This window comes from Lytechinus variegatus, chromosome 9, assembly GCF_018143015.1.
Source record: "Lytechinus variegatus isolate NC3 chromosome 9, Lvar_3.0, whole genome shotgun sequence".
Lineage (NCBI taxonomy): Eukaryota > Metazoa > Echinodermata > Echinoidea > Temnopleuroida > Toxopneustidae > Lytechinus > Lytechinus variegatus.
In genome coordinates this window covers 25,355,295-25,370,662 of record NC_054748.1, presented here as the reverse complement: position 1 = coordinate 25,370,662, position 15,368 = coordinate 25,355,295, and the positions used below count along the sequence as shown (strand labels likewise).

Below are 15,368 nucleotides of genomic sequence, written 5' to 3'. Positions count from 1 at the left end.
GCATAATGCGGGATGAAGTGATGGGATGGTTTCAGAGTTGGCTATTACAACCCCCCCCCCTACGCTTGCCCTTCAGTATTTTAGAGAGAAAGACCTGAACATGAGGAACCATCATTCCATACTGTTGAACTTGAAATGTAGAATTCAAAGACCAAGTCTACTCAGACAAGAAATCGATTTGAACAGGGGAAAATCAAACAAAACTTTCAATAAGATCCTCTCTCCCTTTTAATCCTGTCATCCTATTCCTTTTTCCCTTTCTCTATCCCTTTTCTCCCTCAAGTCATTTTCTGCCACCCCCCCCTCCATGTCTCTTCCTGTTCAAACAATCTTTCCTCCTTGTACCCACCACTTCCTCTTCCTCTCATCATCTCTCCAATCTCCTCAGAAGCCATCCTCCTTCTCATCCGCTGTCCCATCCCAATCCTTCCACTCCTCATCAACTCCTCCCTCCAACTCATTTCATTTCCCACTTGACCTTTATCTTTCCTACTCATTGATGTATCCGATACTCCTTTTTCCATCCAAAATAAAAAAAAGTTTATTAATCGTTAACTAGGCACACTTTCCTGCTTCAGGCAATTCAAGTACCCTCAACACCATCCTCCTTGCAGATTCAAGAAAAGTATTTGTTTCCAATGGCTTGAACTTGTCAAATAAACTACATGTACTTGTGCTAAAATTATCATGTGGAGAATCATCATCAGCATATCTTCATCAACATTGTCATGACCATCACTTTTGTCCTCACCACAACGGTGACTGCATTCACTGCCATCATAAACCATCAACATCATGATTGCAATCATTGTAATAAACCATCAACATGATTGCCATCATTATCATCATAAACCATCATAGCAAACGCAATCATCATAAGCCATCATCACGATTGTAATCATCGTATTCATCACCATCGATGTGATTTAAATATTCATAATCACAATCATGCCCATCAACATCACCATTGCAATCAACACCATAAACCATCATAGCAAATGCAATCATCCTAAACCACCAACATGATTGTAATCATCTCAATCACAATCAATGTGATTTAATCATAATCACAATCATGCCCATATTGTTTGGTTACCTTCGTCACCATCACTAAACAACAAGATTGTAAGAAATCAACCTCAGCAATCAGAAAAATTACAATCATCATTCATCGCCTTCGCAATCAACATGATGTAATACTCACTATTACATGACCTATATAGATACTTATGCGCGATTGGTCAACATACCGTCACGTGACCATCGTAACAAGGATGATTATCGGTATCTTTCCCAATATGACGTAAAATACGTCATACCTCGGAATATAACGCTGTGATTACGTCATACCTCGTGATATAACGCAGTTATATTCCGAGGTATGACGTCACATGAGCATATAATCGGGCTGCATTCGCGCAGCGCGAAATTGAAAGAAACAAAATTTTGTTTGTCAAAATGGCTGCTTCAGCGAGTCGATTCGCATCGCTTGGTGAGGAACAATTGGAGGAAATCATTGATCAAAAAGATGCCCGTTCAACTAAAAGGGTTATTACTTTGGCGGAGAATGTTCTCAAAGCTTACTGTGAACACAAAGGATTTACAATTCAGGATACAATCACATCAGCTGAGCTGAGCAATTTTCTTCGATCTTTTTATGCGGAGGTGCGTAGATCAAACGGTGAACTGTACAGTAAACGTTCGATGATAACGCTACGATATGGACTGCAGCGACATTTCAGCAAACTTGGATTCAACGTCGTGAATGACCCGGAATTCAGAGAAGCAAATGACATGTTTCATGCTGTTCTTGTAAAGCTGAAGAAGGAAGGAAAAGGATCTGTTGATCACAAGGAACTGATCACAAAAGATGATTTTTTGAAAATTAAATCATCTTCAGCAACTGATGTGAACACACCGAGAGGACTTCAAAACAAAGTTTTCATGGACATTATGATGCATCTGTGCAACCGTGGGAGAGAAAACTTGCGGAATTTTTCCAAGAAAGATTTCGTCGTCGTAAAGGATTCTACAAATGAGAAATATGTCTACCTCGCCACTGATAAATTAACAAAAAATCACCGTGGAGAATCACTGGACGACTCACGAAGTCAACAAGGAAGGATGTATCAAACTCATAAGCCGGACTGTCCCGTTGAAACTTTTGAACTGTATGTTTCTCATCTAAATCCTGCATGTGATGATTTTTTTCAGCGTCCGAAGATAGGTGTAGAAAGAAATCAACAAGTGTGGTATTATAATTCCCCCGCAGGCAAGAATACTTTGGGTGATAAAATGAAAAAAATATCACTTGAAGCCAACACATCAAAGGTGTACACAAATCATTGCTTACGTGCAACGTCAATCCACGTCCTGGATGCTGGTGGATTTGAAGCGAGACACATCATGTCCGTATCCGGACACAAGTCGGAAAGTAGTATCAAACACTACTCTTATGTTGATGAAGCTAAAAAAAGATGCATGAGCAGATGCCTGTCATCTATGGGTGATGGAACAGCTGGTCCATCGACACAGACGAGGCCTACAGCACCGTCCACTTCTCGCATTCATCCTACTCCTAGACCTAGTACTGCTACTAGGCCTACTAGTCCAGGACCAGGTCCAGGACCAGAACAAAATCCTACAGCTCTCGTGCCAGTAGCAAACACCGAAGATGCATCGTCACAAAGTTCACAGTCTCAGTCTTCACCTCAAATAAATGTTGTCTCGAACAAATTAGCCTTGGACAAGAAGCGGCAGTACAATTTCTACAATTGTACGGTCAATTTTTACAACTAACATTGACTAGGCCTAGATACTACAGCGGCATCTAGATTCTAGATAGAGACTAGACTCAACATTGTGTTTACTTTTAAAGCGTTGGAATTTTAGCATGTTCAACTTGTTGGTGTTTGGAAATATTTTATCACGTTTTTTCGGATTTCTTAACATCTAGTGCACTGGAACTACAATATTGGTGAGTCAGTACAATTTTCTACCTATCTTGTAATATGCATCTATACAGGTCATTGTAATATAACAGATATTGACTTTATCCTTCGGGAACAATATAACATTTCATTTCCCTTGGGTAGTTATATTTTTGTCTTGGGAACTATATTTTTCCTCAGCGCTACGCGCTTCGGAAAAATATAATATCCCTCGACAAAAATATAACTCCCCTCGAGGATCTCAAATGTTATATTTCCCCTCTAGGCAGTCAATATCTGTATACTATTACATTAGTATCACCTATTATTTTCACTATCATTGTCATCAAAATCATGAATGTAGACACTATAATCAGCATGAACATCATGATAGTAAACCATCATCATCATCACCACCATCATCATGAATAGCAACATCATAATCATAATCATGATCACCATCAACATCATGATTGTAATCCTCCTCCTCATTATGCTCATCAACAACATCATCATCATCATCATAATTCACCATCAACAACATTATTGTAATCATCATTATCATCATCACCATCAACGTCATCATTTTCATCATCACTATCAATAGGTGAAACTCTAACCTGGCAAAGGGCTGTAGTTTGGCGAGCTGTCGTACATTTCCCGCTCCTTCGGCTTGACAGCAAGCATTCTAACCGGTGAGTTAGACTGACGGTTTACAAACGAACCTGGTGGAAAAAAACAGAAACCAAAAAGTAGCAACACAGCTTCAAAGTATCCTACACTTTGCTGTGCACATTCTGGTGTCAGATGAAGATCACCATGGGGGTTCAGAGAGGACACCAAACAGTTTACACCAGTGTGAATTTGGTGTAAATTCAACACCTAAGAAAATTTTCCGGTCGTTTGTAAAATTATTCATAAAGCTGTTTGTAACTTACGAACTGCTTTATGAAACGCCAACCACATAGCCTTTAAGGAAAGGTTTCAGGAAAACAAGTAAAAAGAATCCCAGTCTTTTTGTACACATACATGTACACACAGGTGTTACTTCAATGCAATAAAGGTGTTTATTGAAGATGTTGTTGACTGTAATGTATCTTTTTGGTGGAAGTTCACCCTGACCAGGTGGGTGTTTCATAAAGCTGTTTGTAAAGTTACGAACAGCTTTACGCACGACTAGAACAAGTTCTTAGGTCAAAACTCAATTACATACGGATATCACATAACACAAGAAAGGATCACCAATCATGCGGAAAGTCATTCGTATCTTACAAACAGCTTTATGAAACACAAACCTTTAGTTGGTTGAATTAAAGGCAGAAAGACAAAAGAAACATATCGGTGAAGATTTGGCAACAATTCTTCAAAGAATATGGACTTCAAAGTTGTTTTTTTTATTTTATATGAAAACAGCTCCTCCGTTGGTCATACAGGTCTGATATAAATTGCCATTTCCCAGAAAATTTACGATGTTTCAACTTTACACCATATCATCAGATATATCACCATGGGAATGATGGAATGTACAATACACTACCCTACATGATAGTGATATATGGGCCTATTTGTCTATGATGATGTCACAAATCTTAATTATTAAAAAAATGCATATTCTCTTATTCTCTGATGGATATTTGTCAAATCTTCACCAATATTTTGATTTCTTTTTCTTTATTTCAACATTAATATCAGGTTGATCTCCCCCTTTAATTATATAATTTGGAATACATGTATACAGAAAGATCTTTATATTCAATATCTTAAAAAAGTAAAAATAAGGAAATATGCTATGCTTTAATATAAGGTTACAATTTACTTTAATAATAAAGTTGGTCTACTTTTCAGACAGATGTATCAACACCATATATAAAAGCAATTAAAACCCATAATTTGTTTATCATCAATTTGGTCTATGTGATTTGGTCTACACGAGAGTTGGTCCAATACCCACTTTATAATCTACTTTATCATAGTCTTATTCCCAGTTGTTCTAATTTCCACCTTGTCTAAATTTTTGTCATGTCAAAATGAAAATGTGGTTCACAGGAAACTATATCTAAAAATTTGCATCAGACCAGGTGGATATTTAATAGATGAAAAGGGTATCTCTACATAATGTATATGTACATATACATGAAAGGGTATATGTAATTGGTAATAAGCCCAAAAGGAAAATTTTTTGTAGTATTAAAAAAAATGGTATTAGGCAATCTGGGATGAGGCCAGGAGGATATTAGACAAAGTACATGTAGTTTGTTGACTAATTGGCAGTTTTACCTTCAAAGTTCTAATAAACAGCAAAAGGAAGGAAGTGACTTTTCATGTATCATTTCAAATATTGTTTCATATCCCTTATCATTGAAAAACTCTATACCAATATAGCATGGATATATCCTACTTAATAACAAGTTGAGCTAAAACTTTTTTAATGCAGGAAGAATGAGAGAACCTGTGATGTCAAAAATTGACTATTTCTTTTTTACTTCTTTTGTAATTCCATATTTTTGGACATAGGAAGTGATGCAATGAATGATATCAAGTTTTGCATTTCAACACGTTCATTCAAAGCAGGGTAACATTACATGGGGGCTCAGGGCTATTTTGCCTCCCCAAAAATTGAAAGAGCCCTAAAATTATTCTTTAAAAGCCCCAGAAATTCTTCATCATTCAAAGCAATGTTTAAGCTCATCCAATGTCACAAATTTAGACAAATGGTTCTGAAAAGTAGCGAGTCCCTTGAAAAAAAATTTTGCCCGATCTTCACAGAGAAATCAAACCACCGTGCTTCACATCATAAGGGGGGATATGAGGGAATACAGAAAATACCTTAAAAAATATAGAGGGGCCAACATTATTGGTTCTTTCATTCCCATGCACTGAACAAGATGTTCTGCGAAATTAAAGTTGAATTTAGTCATCACTTTCTTATTTGACATCCGATTTTGATGAAATTTCAAGCATTATGCTTAATTTCTTTTCCTTTTGATGAAAATCAATAATTTGTTGGATGGACTTGGTCTCTACGAGTAAATGAAACATTTTTTACAGCTTTTAAATGCTTACTTCCAAAAGTCTGTCAACTCTGAATACATTGCTTGCACTGATCTATAATACCTTCATCATCACCTGCATTAACTTTATCAATATCATTTAACTTGCTCAAAAAGGTAGGCAAACTACACCAAACACTTGGTTAATAAACAGCTCTAAATCAATATTGAACAATCCTCTTTTATCACCTTTTCAATAGCTACTACTTGTTCAAAATAAAGCATTACATGCACTGTGTGTTTATCTCATTGATAAAATGCATTAAACCTTTGAGACATACATGACAAGACCAATGAACATGCACAAATTTATAAAAAAGTACATGTCTCCTTATTAGCTTTTTGAAAGCTTTATAATAGGCCTATATTTCAGAGACAATAATTGAGAAGGATATTATACCGAATTATGCATTAAAATATACATGAAAAGGAATTCAAATGGAAAGAATTAAATAATCAAACACATTAGAAAAATGAGTACACACCTATTCTAGAAGCATATACATGTATATATTCATGTATACATACAGGTATTGACAAAAAATGTGGGGATATTTTATTTGCAGGGTAGTTCATGCAACATAAAGTATATATAGACATACATGTTAAACATCAAATTAAATTGCGACAGATTCCACATGCAAAATGGATATTAAGGAAGGATTCATGAGATAATAAATATTCAAAGTGGAAAAGGTTTATACAGTCATAGTTAGAAAAACACACTAGAAAATGATAAACATTTCATAGAAACGTACTTGAGGGTCTATATATAAATTATGAAATATAATAGTTTGTGAGTTGAAACATTAGTTGATTCCTAATGAAATGTATTTTTTCATGCATTTCAATTCTAACATTCGACCACAGTCACCGCACTGACATGTCATTCGTTGTATCTCAACACCAAAATATATTAATTAAAATTTCAATTTTTTTTATATAGAACCTCCTACTTTTAAACTTTCCAACACTATAAAAACTAAAGCCCAGTGCACACTATGCAATGCGATTGCACCAAGATTGAAAAAAAAAATCACAGAGTGTGGTCCAACCTACAACACGCTGCAACTGCAACCCGCTTTGTTCTAGTAGACCAAATCTCAAACAACTGACATGTCAAATCTTTCTGCATTTTACTAATTTAAAGATAAATTCCAGTTTTGGTAATGATCTCAAAATGACTTTTTACAGAATGTAATAAAATGACCACCCACGTGTCCGTTTGTATGAATAAAAAATATGTGCCAAAGGATTCTGGGAGAAATTGTGTAATTGCTGAGAAATAAGCAAAATGAGCGCGGATTCGGTCACTTCCGTTGGGTCTTTTATTCCAGCAATAATAATACACTGTCCCACGTGTGCCTATCTGTGTTAGTGATCTTCAGTGTGAACGTTTTTCAGCGTATATTTCACGATTTCACAAAGTTCAGTTTATGTAACTGTACCAGATCTAGATCCTCGATGATATTATGACAATTAAGCCTGGTTTTACAGACTTTCTCATGAAATCAGTGTTTACGGCAACTACTGGCATTTCTCTTTAAGCAAACAGATCCATTCAAAACAACGCTACTGCAGCGCAGATAACATATGTGCAAAAACAGAGGCACCACGCGATGCATTGCGCTGTCCAGAGAGCTATTGCACTGCCCTGCAATGCAATTGGCAACTTTAATCCCACTGGATCTTTATAGTGCAATCGCTCTGCATAGTGTGTGGTGGGCTCACAGACGTTAAAAACAACACCATTCAGTGTTGTAAGAGCACCAAAACCTCAGGTGTTAACATCAGAGAGTATGAATATAACACTGGATTGTGTGGCTACAGCACTGGTGGGTGTAGAACACCATCAATTTAACACAGGTGTAAAGTAGTCTGCACTCTGCAGACACAGACCCTAACACTGGATTGTGTGGCTATAGCACTGGTGGGTGTAGAACTAACACCATCAATTCAACACAGGTGTAAAGTAGTCTGCACTCTGCAGACACAGACCCTAACACTGGATTGTGTGGCTATAGCACTGGTGGGGGTAGAACTAACACCATCAATTCAACACAGGTGTAAAGTAGTCTGCACTCTGCAGACACAGACCCTAACACTGGATTGTGTGGCTATAGCACTGGTGGGGGTAGAACTAACACCATCAATTCAACACAGGTGTAAAGTAGTCTGCACTCTGCAGACACAGACCCTTGGCTCTCATAAGTCACATCTGCAGTGCATAATGCTGAGTCTGAAATAGTGAGACTAGGTTCACGACTACTGTGGCTGGCGATAGCACACATAAAGGACAAGTCCACCCCAACAAAAACTTGATTTGAATAAAAAGAGAAAAATTCAACAATTCTAACAATAAAAAACACTGAAAATTTCATCAAAATCCGATGTAAAATAAGAAAGTTATGGCATTTTAAAGTTTTGCTTATTTTCAACAAAATAGTTATATGAACGAGCCAGTTACATCCAAATGAGAGAGTTGATGACATCACTCACTCACTATTTCTTTTGTAATTTATTATATGAAATATTTTCATTTTCTCGTCATTGTCACGTGGAATGAAGTTTTATTCCTCCCTAAACACGTGGAATTCCATTATTTTAACATTTTGTGCTTCAGGCAAGGAGGTCCTAATCGTCAAATTGAAAAATTGTATAATTCAAACAATAAAAAACAACAAAAATAGTGAGTGACATCATCGACTCTCTCATTTGGATGTAACTGGCTCGTTCATATAACTATTTTGTTGAAAATAAGCCAAACTTTGAAATGTCATAACTTTCTTATTTTACATCCGATTTTGATGAAATTTTCAGCATTGTGCTTGTCTGATTTTTCTCTGTTGATTCAAATCAAAATTTTTCTGAGGTGGACATAGAGTTTGGTATCTTGTCTTCCCTCCGGACAGGGTTTAATTGGTTAGTGTCAAATATGAGTCTGTGCTTCCAGACTAGGTGTAAGGTGCTTGGTGCAGTCCTCACAACACTGAATGGAATAGTGTTAACACCATTCTAGCAGTGAATCTGCGAACCGAGACTTCTGTTTCAGTGACTGAAAGGAAAAGTCTACCCCAACAAAAACATATTTGAATAAAAAGAGATAAATCCTACAAGCATATTTAAATCGGATGTTATATAAGAAAAATATGGGATTTTTAAGTTTTGCTTTTAAATTTTAACAAAAGAGTTATATGCACATGAGGGGACTGATTTCATCAATCACTCATTCAAGTTGGTCCTTATTGTCAAATGTGTTATAATTGAAATATTGTACAATTCAAACAATGAAAAACAAAAGACATAGTGAGGGACATCATCAACCCTGTCATTTGCATGTCACTGAATTGTGCATATCACTGTTTTGTGAAAAATGAGCAAAAAAAACTCTTTAAAATTCACAACATTCTTATATCACATCTGATTTAAATAAAAATTCAGTACTTTACTTGATGGATATTTCTCTTTTTATTGAGATCAACTTTTTGTTGGGGTGGACTTGTCTTTCAAAAAGGATTAGTCAAAGCATGAAATTTATTGAATAATATGCATCCGATGATCCAACAGCAATTTCAACCAAAATTCAGGAATAAACTTTTGACCATTTTGTCAGTCGGACATATACAGTCACAAACAATTTGTTCACTTTGAGGAATCCCTTTTTCATTGTGTTTAATTTCAATTAACAATAAACATACTACATGTACCTCACATTTTTTTTGTTGGTTTTTTTGTTGTTGTTTGTGGTTGTTGCCATTTCGGTGGTAAACTACAGTGTACAATCACATAATTGATTTTGCTGGGAATTTTTTCAATCATGTGCACTGTACTTCCTTATATTTGATACACTCTCAAAAGAAACTTAAAACATGAAATCACTATTAAAAATAGCTAAGGAGTAACCACATTTTCAAATTGGTTAAATAAAAAAATTCATGTGGTGTTGAATCAATTCTGCATCAAATTCATTCAAGTAAAACAACTACAATATGGTCAAGTACAAATTGTTCTGAAAACATTGTCACACGGTAGCTCTTTGATAAACATTAATATTTATATAGTGTGATTTATCTTTTTGTTTTTCAACTACATTTTCTTGTTCACATTTTCAGAATATACTAGCTTTACTAATTCTCATTGAATGTTATCTTAACCATTTTCACTTAATTTAATATGGTTGTGGGGTGGTTACATGTACTTCCATTTGCAAGTGAACCGTAGGCCGATCATTTTAATACACATTCACTTCTATTTCAATTCTCAAAAATGTGTGGTTATAAAAATGTATGTGTGTGTATGTTCATTTGACAAGGCATCAATCCACACTTTGTCGCTCTCCACCCAGGTGCGTCATGGGTACCATGCCAGTAGGATGCCAAAGTCATTGTAGCTGGTCCAGGGGGGTGTTTCACAAAGATTTAAGTATGACATAAATCGCGTACATGATACGAAACGCGCAATCTGATTGATGGATACGCGGTAGTGCGCGTGCCGTTCGCATGATCTGACCAATGTGGTGATGTCTTCTATACCGTATGCAACTGGGAGTGTAAGTGCGACTCTAAGTCACACTTAAATCTTTGTGAAACACCCCCCAGAATTGCGAATGCCACATAATGTATGCTTCAAGCACCTAATTCATTATGGTCAGTGGTCTTCAGAGATATTGTTATTCACATCTTCTTGCATGCTGATTCTCATTTACATCAAATGGTATATGGGGCCTGTTACACAAAGCTTAGTAATCAATGTAGAACATTTTTGCAACTGATTGCATTGACTACAATGTGCAATTAATCGTGAAAATGAAACGTACAATCAATTGCTGACCTTTGTGCTACGGGACCCTGATACCAGAGCTGCCAACCTGAATATGATCATTTCAGTATTATAAAAGCTGATAATCAGTATTTTGGTGAGGAAATCAGTATTTTTAAAGAAATACCATAGAACACTACATAAAACTGAAACTATAGAAATCAGTATTTTGCATGAAAACATCAGTATTCTTCTCATTCTTCAGTACTAAATATGGAAAATCAGTACTACTTGGCAGCTCTGTTATACTGATATGCTTTCTCTGCATGTACATTTTATCTGCTTCTGTGATTCTCATGTTTTGTATTTTTCTAGGATGAATGAATTAGTCATTTTGACCCATTTTATAACCAACATATTCAATTTTATGGATACTTTTAAAACAAATTTTGTTTTTGACAATATTCAAAACTTGCCAGAGGCTTGCCTGACATTGCAATAAGTAATGTAGACAAACCTTACTGTCAACTGGGTAAAAGGATTATTGGTCCCTCGAATGCATTAGGTTCCCAGAATATGGCCAGAAAATAGACATCTATAAAATTTTAAATCACCCTTAATGGCCAATTCACCTTCTAGAATAAAAGGCCAGTGCCACTTTTAAAAGAAACATTTTCATCTCTATTTTTCTCTTACCATCCTCGTCATCTTGGAACGATCGTTCCAATCGCTCCTTCCATTCTGCCAGGTGATTCACGGGAATCAGGGGACTGAGTTCCCCACCGCTGCTTTCGCTTCCAGTACGAAGACTTCGGCTTAAAGCTGATCGGATCATTCCGGGCATGGCAACGGGTGGGATAACAAGGATTATACAGCGTTACAGGATAGTGTGAAAGTCCCATCCCATGGCACACAGGGTTATTTCCACACAAGAATATACCAGTGTTTAATTCAAAGGACGGTGAGAAAGGCCTGTCCCATTGCACACAGGGTTATTTCCACACAAGAATATATCGGCTTTACGGAACAGTGAGAAGGTCCTGTCCCAATTGCAGAGTTATTTCCAAGTTTTTTTTAGACACGGCAAACAGGCACAGCAACGTTAGTTAGGGAGCCACTGAATGCATCATTTTCGATAGTGCAGACTCAACGAGTTAATACTGAGTGGGTTAGAAAGTGTCAGAAGATAGTAGTCTAAGGTTGCAACTTCTATCCAATGTTATGCCGCGCTGGTTCTAAACTGGACAACAGCTTTGGACTTGGCATAAAAATTACTCATCCTAGTACAAAGTCCATTCCAGATTGATGTTGTACAGGAAATCACAAGATACCTTTTGAATATATTGCAAAAAACAATTCTGCACTGACACATCAGGACAACTTATGTCATAGTAGTTATGAAATCACTCAATTCTAAACAGAGCCGGGAAGTTCATAAGCCGTACTTTACTCTGGTACATAAAAATAACAATACAAAACTAATGGAGGAAGCTCATTAGTGAGACTCTCGAGTGCAATTAGTTTTGAGAATTCCAATGTCCTTTACTAAGATGTGCAGCCTTGTACTCCAATTTTTGACAAACATCGGATTAACAGAAACCATGCAATGTACCCAAGATCATAAAATGTACAAACAGGCTAAAAATATATCTTGAGAGGAGATAACAGGGCTTTAAATGACGCTCTCATGGCAGGGAATCGTAAAAGATACACAAGATTCAAGGTAAAGCATCCTGTACTGGAGATTGAAAACAACTGGTAAAAGTGCAATATAATACAATATAATCAAGGAAGTCATCTTGGACCCAGTTATTCGCTATTTAAGTATTATTAAAGCTATCTTCTAACCCGCCACTAGCTTTGAATTTCTGTGTGGGTGAGCTCAATCATTTTTTGTATGAAATGTGATTGAGGCGCAACATCTAAATACACAGGCTAAATCCGAGACGTCATGCTATTGAACAAGTGGGGGGATGGAACAATAAATCATCTCCCCCTGAACAGTAGGTGTGACGCAAGAATTTACGCCAGTGTCTAAATATACAACAAATAAAGTCAACTTGGACTCTTTATTGGTCATCCCTCTAAAATGATGATCAATACTATGTCTAACTGCCCTTTCAGACTGTAAAAAATCATAATTTGAATGATTCCAGTGAAAAAAAAGGATGATGATTTTTTAGCACGTGAGAAACCAAACTAGAATCAAGAATGCTAATCATGAATTCAAACTCTACTCGGGAAGTGAACCTCCAAAATATCTTTTGGGGCTGGAGCTTCCTTTCAAGAATTCGGTAGATAGTTTCATGCACTCAGCGTATCGATTCGATGCAGTGCTATGATTGACAACTCACCAAAGACACATACCGCCTTCACTCAGGAATTCGAATTCAAATCACAGTTTTTGAGTGAGTGTGTGAAAGGTCCGATGATTCTAAAGATGATTTGCAATCATCAATACAACATGACTCAAGATTCACATGTGAATAGGCCCTAAAAAACAGTAGCACTTACACTCTAAAGTAAATCAAGGAATTGATCTTAATCATGCTGCTTAATGGATTAAGTGAAGCACACTTTGGATCATTTTAATTTCTTGCTGAAGGAAATAACGCCATGGCTGAGATTCGAACCCATGACCTTTCGCAAGTCTTGTAATGTGGGTTTTTGCCGAGGTCTAATATTGAGAAGAAAGAAATTAATGCGGGAGGATGTTTAGCATACCCGCAGCCACTGCCTCAGCAAATGGCAAGAGCTTTCATAAATACTAAAAATACTGATCAAGGAAATGAACTTCTAAAGGACGTTGTTTGATCTCACTGATCAGTGACAATGAACATGACCCACTGCCTGCACCTTAATACCAGTCCAGGAAGTAATCTTAGGACACGGATTCACGTACATGTACATCAGTTAGCTCTGCCACTGGAGTGTAAACCACCAGGCATTCAATTGGTGAGCAAGCTTAAGTCACTTTACCGAAAGCCAGAGCCATGGCTTGCCACAGGAAAAAGGCAAGCATTTTCATCACAAATTATCTTCACGTTTCATCAAAGAAAAAAACAATGGGAAATGAGAGACAAGCTCCTGTAGAAGACCCTTAAAAGATGGTGCCCTTTTGGCATACAGTTTCAAAACTAGTGGCACCTATTGAAGAGATGGTCCGGACTGAAAATATTTATATCTTAATACATAGAGTAGAGTTCACTTAGCAAAATGCCAGAAATTTCATCAAAATCGGATAACAAATAATAAAGTTATTGAAGTTTAGCAACATTTTGTGAAAACAGTCGTCAAGAATATTCATTAGGTGGGCTGATGATGTCACATCCCCACTTTCCGTTTTTTTATGTTATGACATAAATCATAATTTTTTCAAAATTTCACACTTGAGTGTATAATATGTCTGTCTCTCTTAAAATGAAATAAGTTGCAGCAATAAAAAGCACAAATCAGTTGTCAATCCAATTTTTCTAGTTTTGGAGGGAAAAAATGAATAGACCTAATTTCATATAATAATAACATACACAAGAACAAGTGGGGATGTGACATCATCAGCCCACCAAATGAATATTCATGACGACTGTTTTCACAAAATATTGCTAAACTTAAAAATTCAATAACTTTGTTATTTGTTATCCGATTTTGATGAGATTTTTGGCATTTTGCTCAGTGAATTTTACTAGCTTTAAATACTTTCAGCCCGGACCATCCCTTTAAAGATGACTTGGACCTTGCAATAGTGCTCCTGAAGCATCATTACATGGTACACAAAGGCCATCTATAGCACAAACTGCAACCAAGAATTAAATTATGTGCAAACTATCTGCAGCAGCAAAACGCACTTGCAGAGGCAGTACTTTAGGCCTCAACAATAACAATTAGAGACATATATCCTAAAGGGCACCCATTCGAAAAAATCTCTCCATTTCCAAGTGCAGTTTTTAATATTTGCACAAGCCTAGATCATATTAGCTTGATGACTTTGGGATCCATGTATGAAAGATAAGTTTTGAAACAGACAAATATCCTTTCAACTTGCATGCCGCATCGTTACACTCAATTCAGTTCCAAGAATAAGCCGATGGAAAGATGTGTACATTGCAAAAGTCCTGTGGTGTTAAATACACCAGTCAGTGTTATGAAAGGATCACACCAAGCACTTTACACTGGTGAAAAATTTATGGTTTAGTTCTGTACCATTTGGTGTTATTCTGTACATGTATATCAACAATGTGTGGTGCTTTGTGTTATCCATCCAAACACCATGGTATATATACATGTAGCTTTAACACCTGAAGGTGCAGTACTCTATTACACTGACTGTTGTTTTCTTTTTAAAACACCATGGATTTTACAATGTAGTCTAGTTTGCATCCTAGTCATCAGGAGGAAAAAATCAATTTTTTTCCTTTGCACCTTACTTCAAATATTCGCAGGAGAAAGAAGGTCTGTTATATTCCTCTATTATATATCCACACGATTCCATAGTGTACTGACAGTTTATAATCAATTCATTTAACACTGCTGCTTAAAATAGATTGCAGATTAATATACTCCACAGCAAAATAAAGCAAAACCAAAAGAGACATAACTAAAAAACAAAGCGCAACATGAATGATAATCACTT

General features: G+C 36.4%; 2 protein-coding genes across 2 annotated transcripts in view; one reads left to right on the top strand and one right to left on the bottom strand.

Annotated features, from left to right (window-relative positions):
* The first annotated feature begins 1,458 nt into the window (after positions 1-1,458).
* LOC121421902 lies at positions 1,459-2,799 on the top strand. The gene has a single exon (XM_041616704.1). It carries the CDS (start codon positions 1,459-1,461, stop codon positions 2,797-2,799), a length of 1,341 nt encoding a protein of 446 aa, XP_041472638.1.
* Positions 2,800-3,493: 694 nt separating this feature from the next.
* Positions 3,494-15,368, bottom strand: part of LOC121421533 — a 52,083-nt gene continuing 40,208 nt past the window's right edge. Inside the window, exons 4-5 of the mRNA XM_041616275.1 lie at positions 11,435-11,560; positions 3,494-3,655 (exon numbers count right to left, since the gene is read on the bottom strand). Coding sequence (XP_041472209.1) covers positions 3,546-3,655; positions 11,435-11,560 — 236 coding nt within the window. The 3' untranslated portion in view covers positions 3,494-3,545. The remainder of the gene's footprint in view (positions 3,656-11,434; positions 11,561-15,368) is intronic.

What these genes read in the sequence shown, in the direction of transcription:
- LOC121421902 (XM_041616704.1), top strand. Translation starts at nt 1,459, where the DNA reads ATGGCTGCTTCAGCGAGTCGATTCGCATCGCTTGGTGAGGAACAATTG.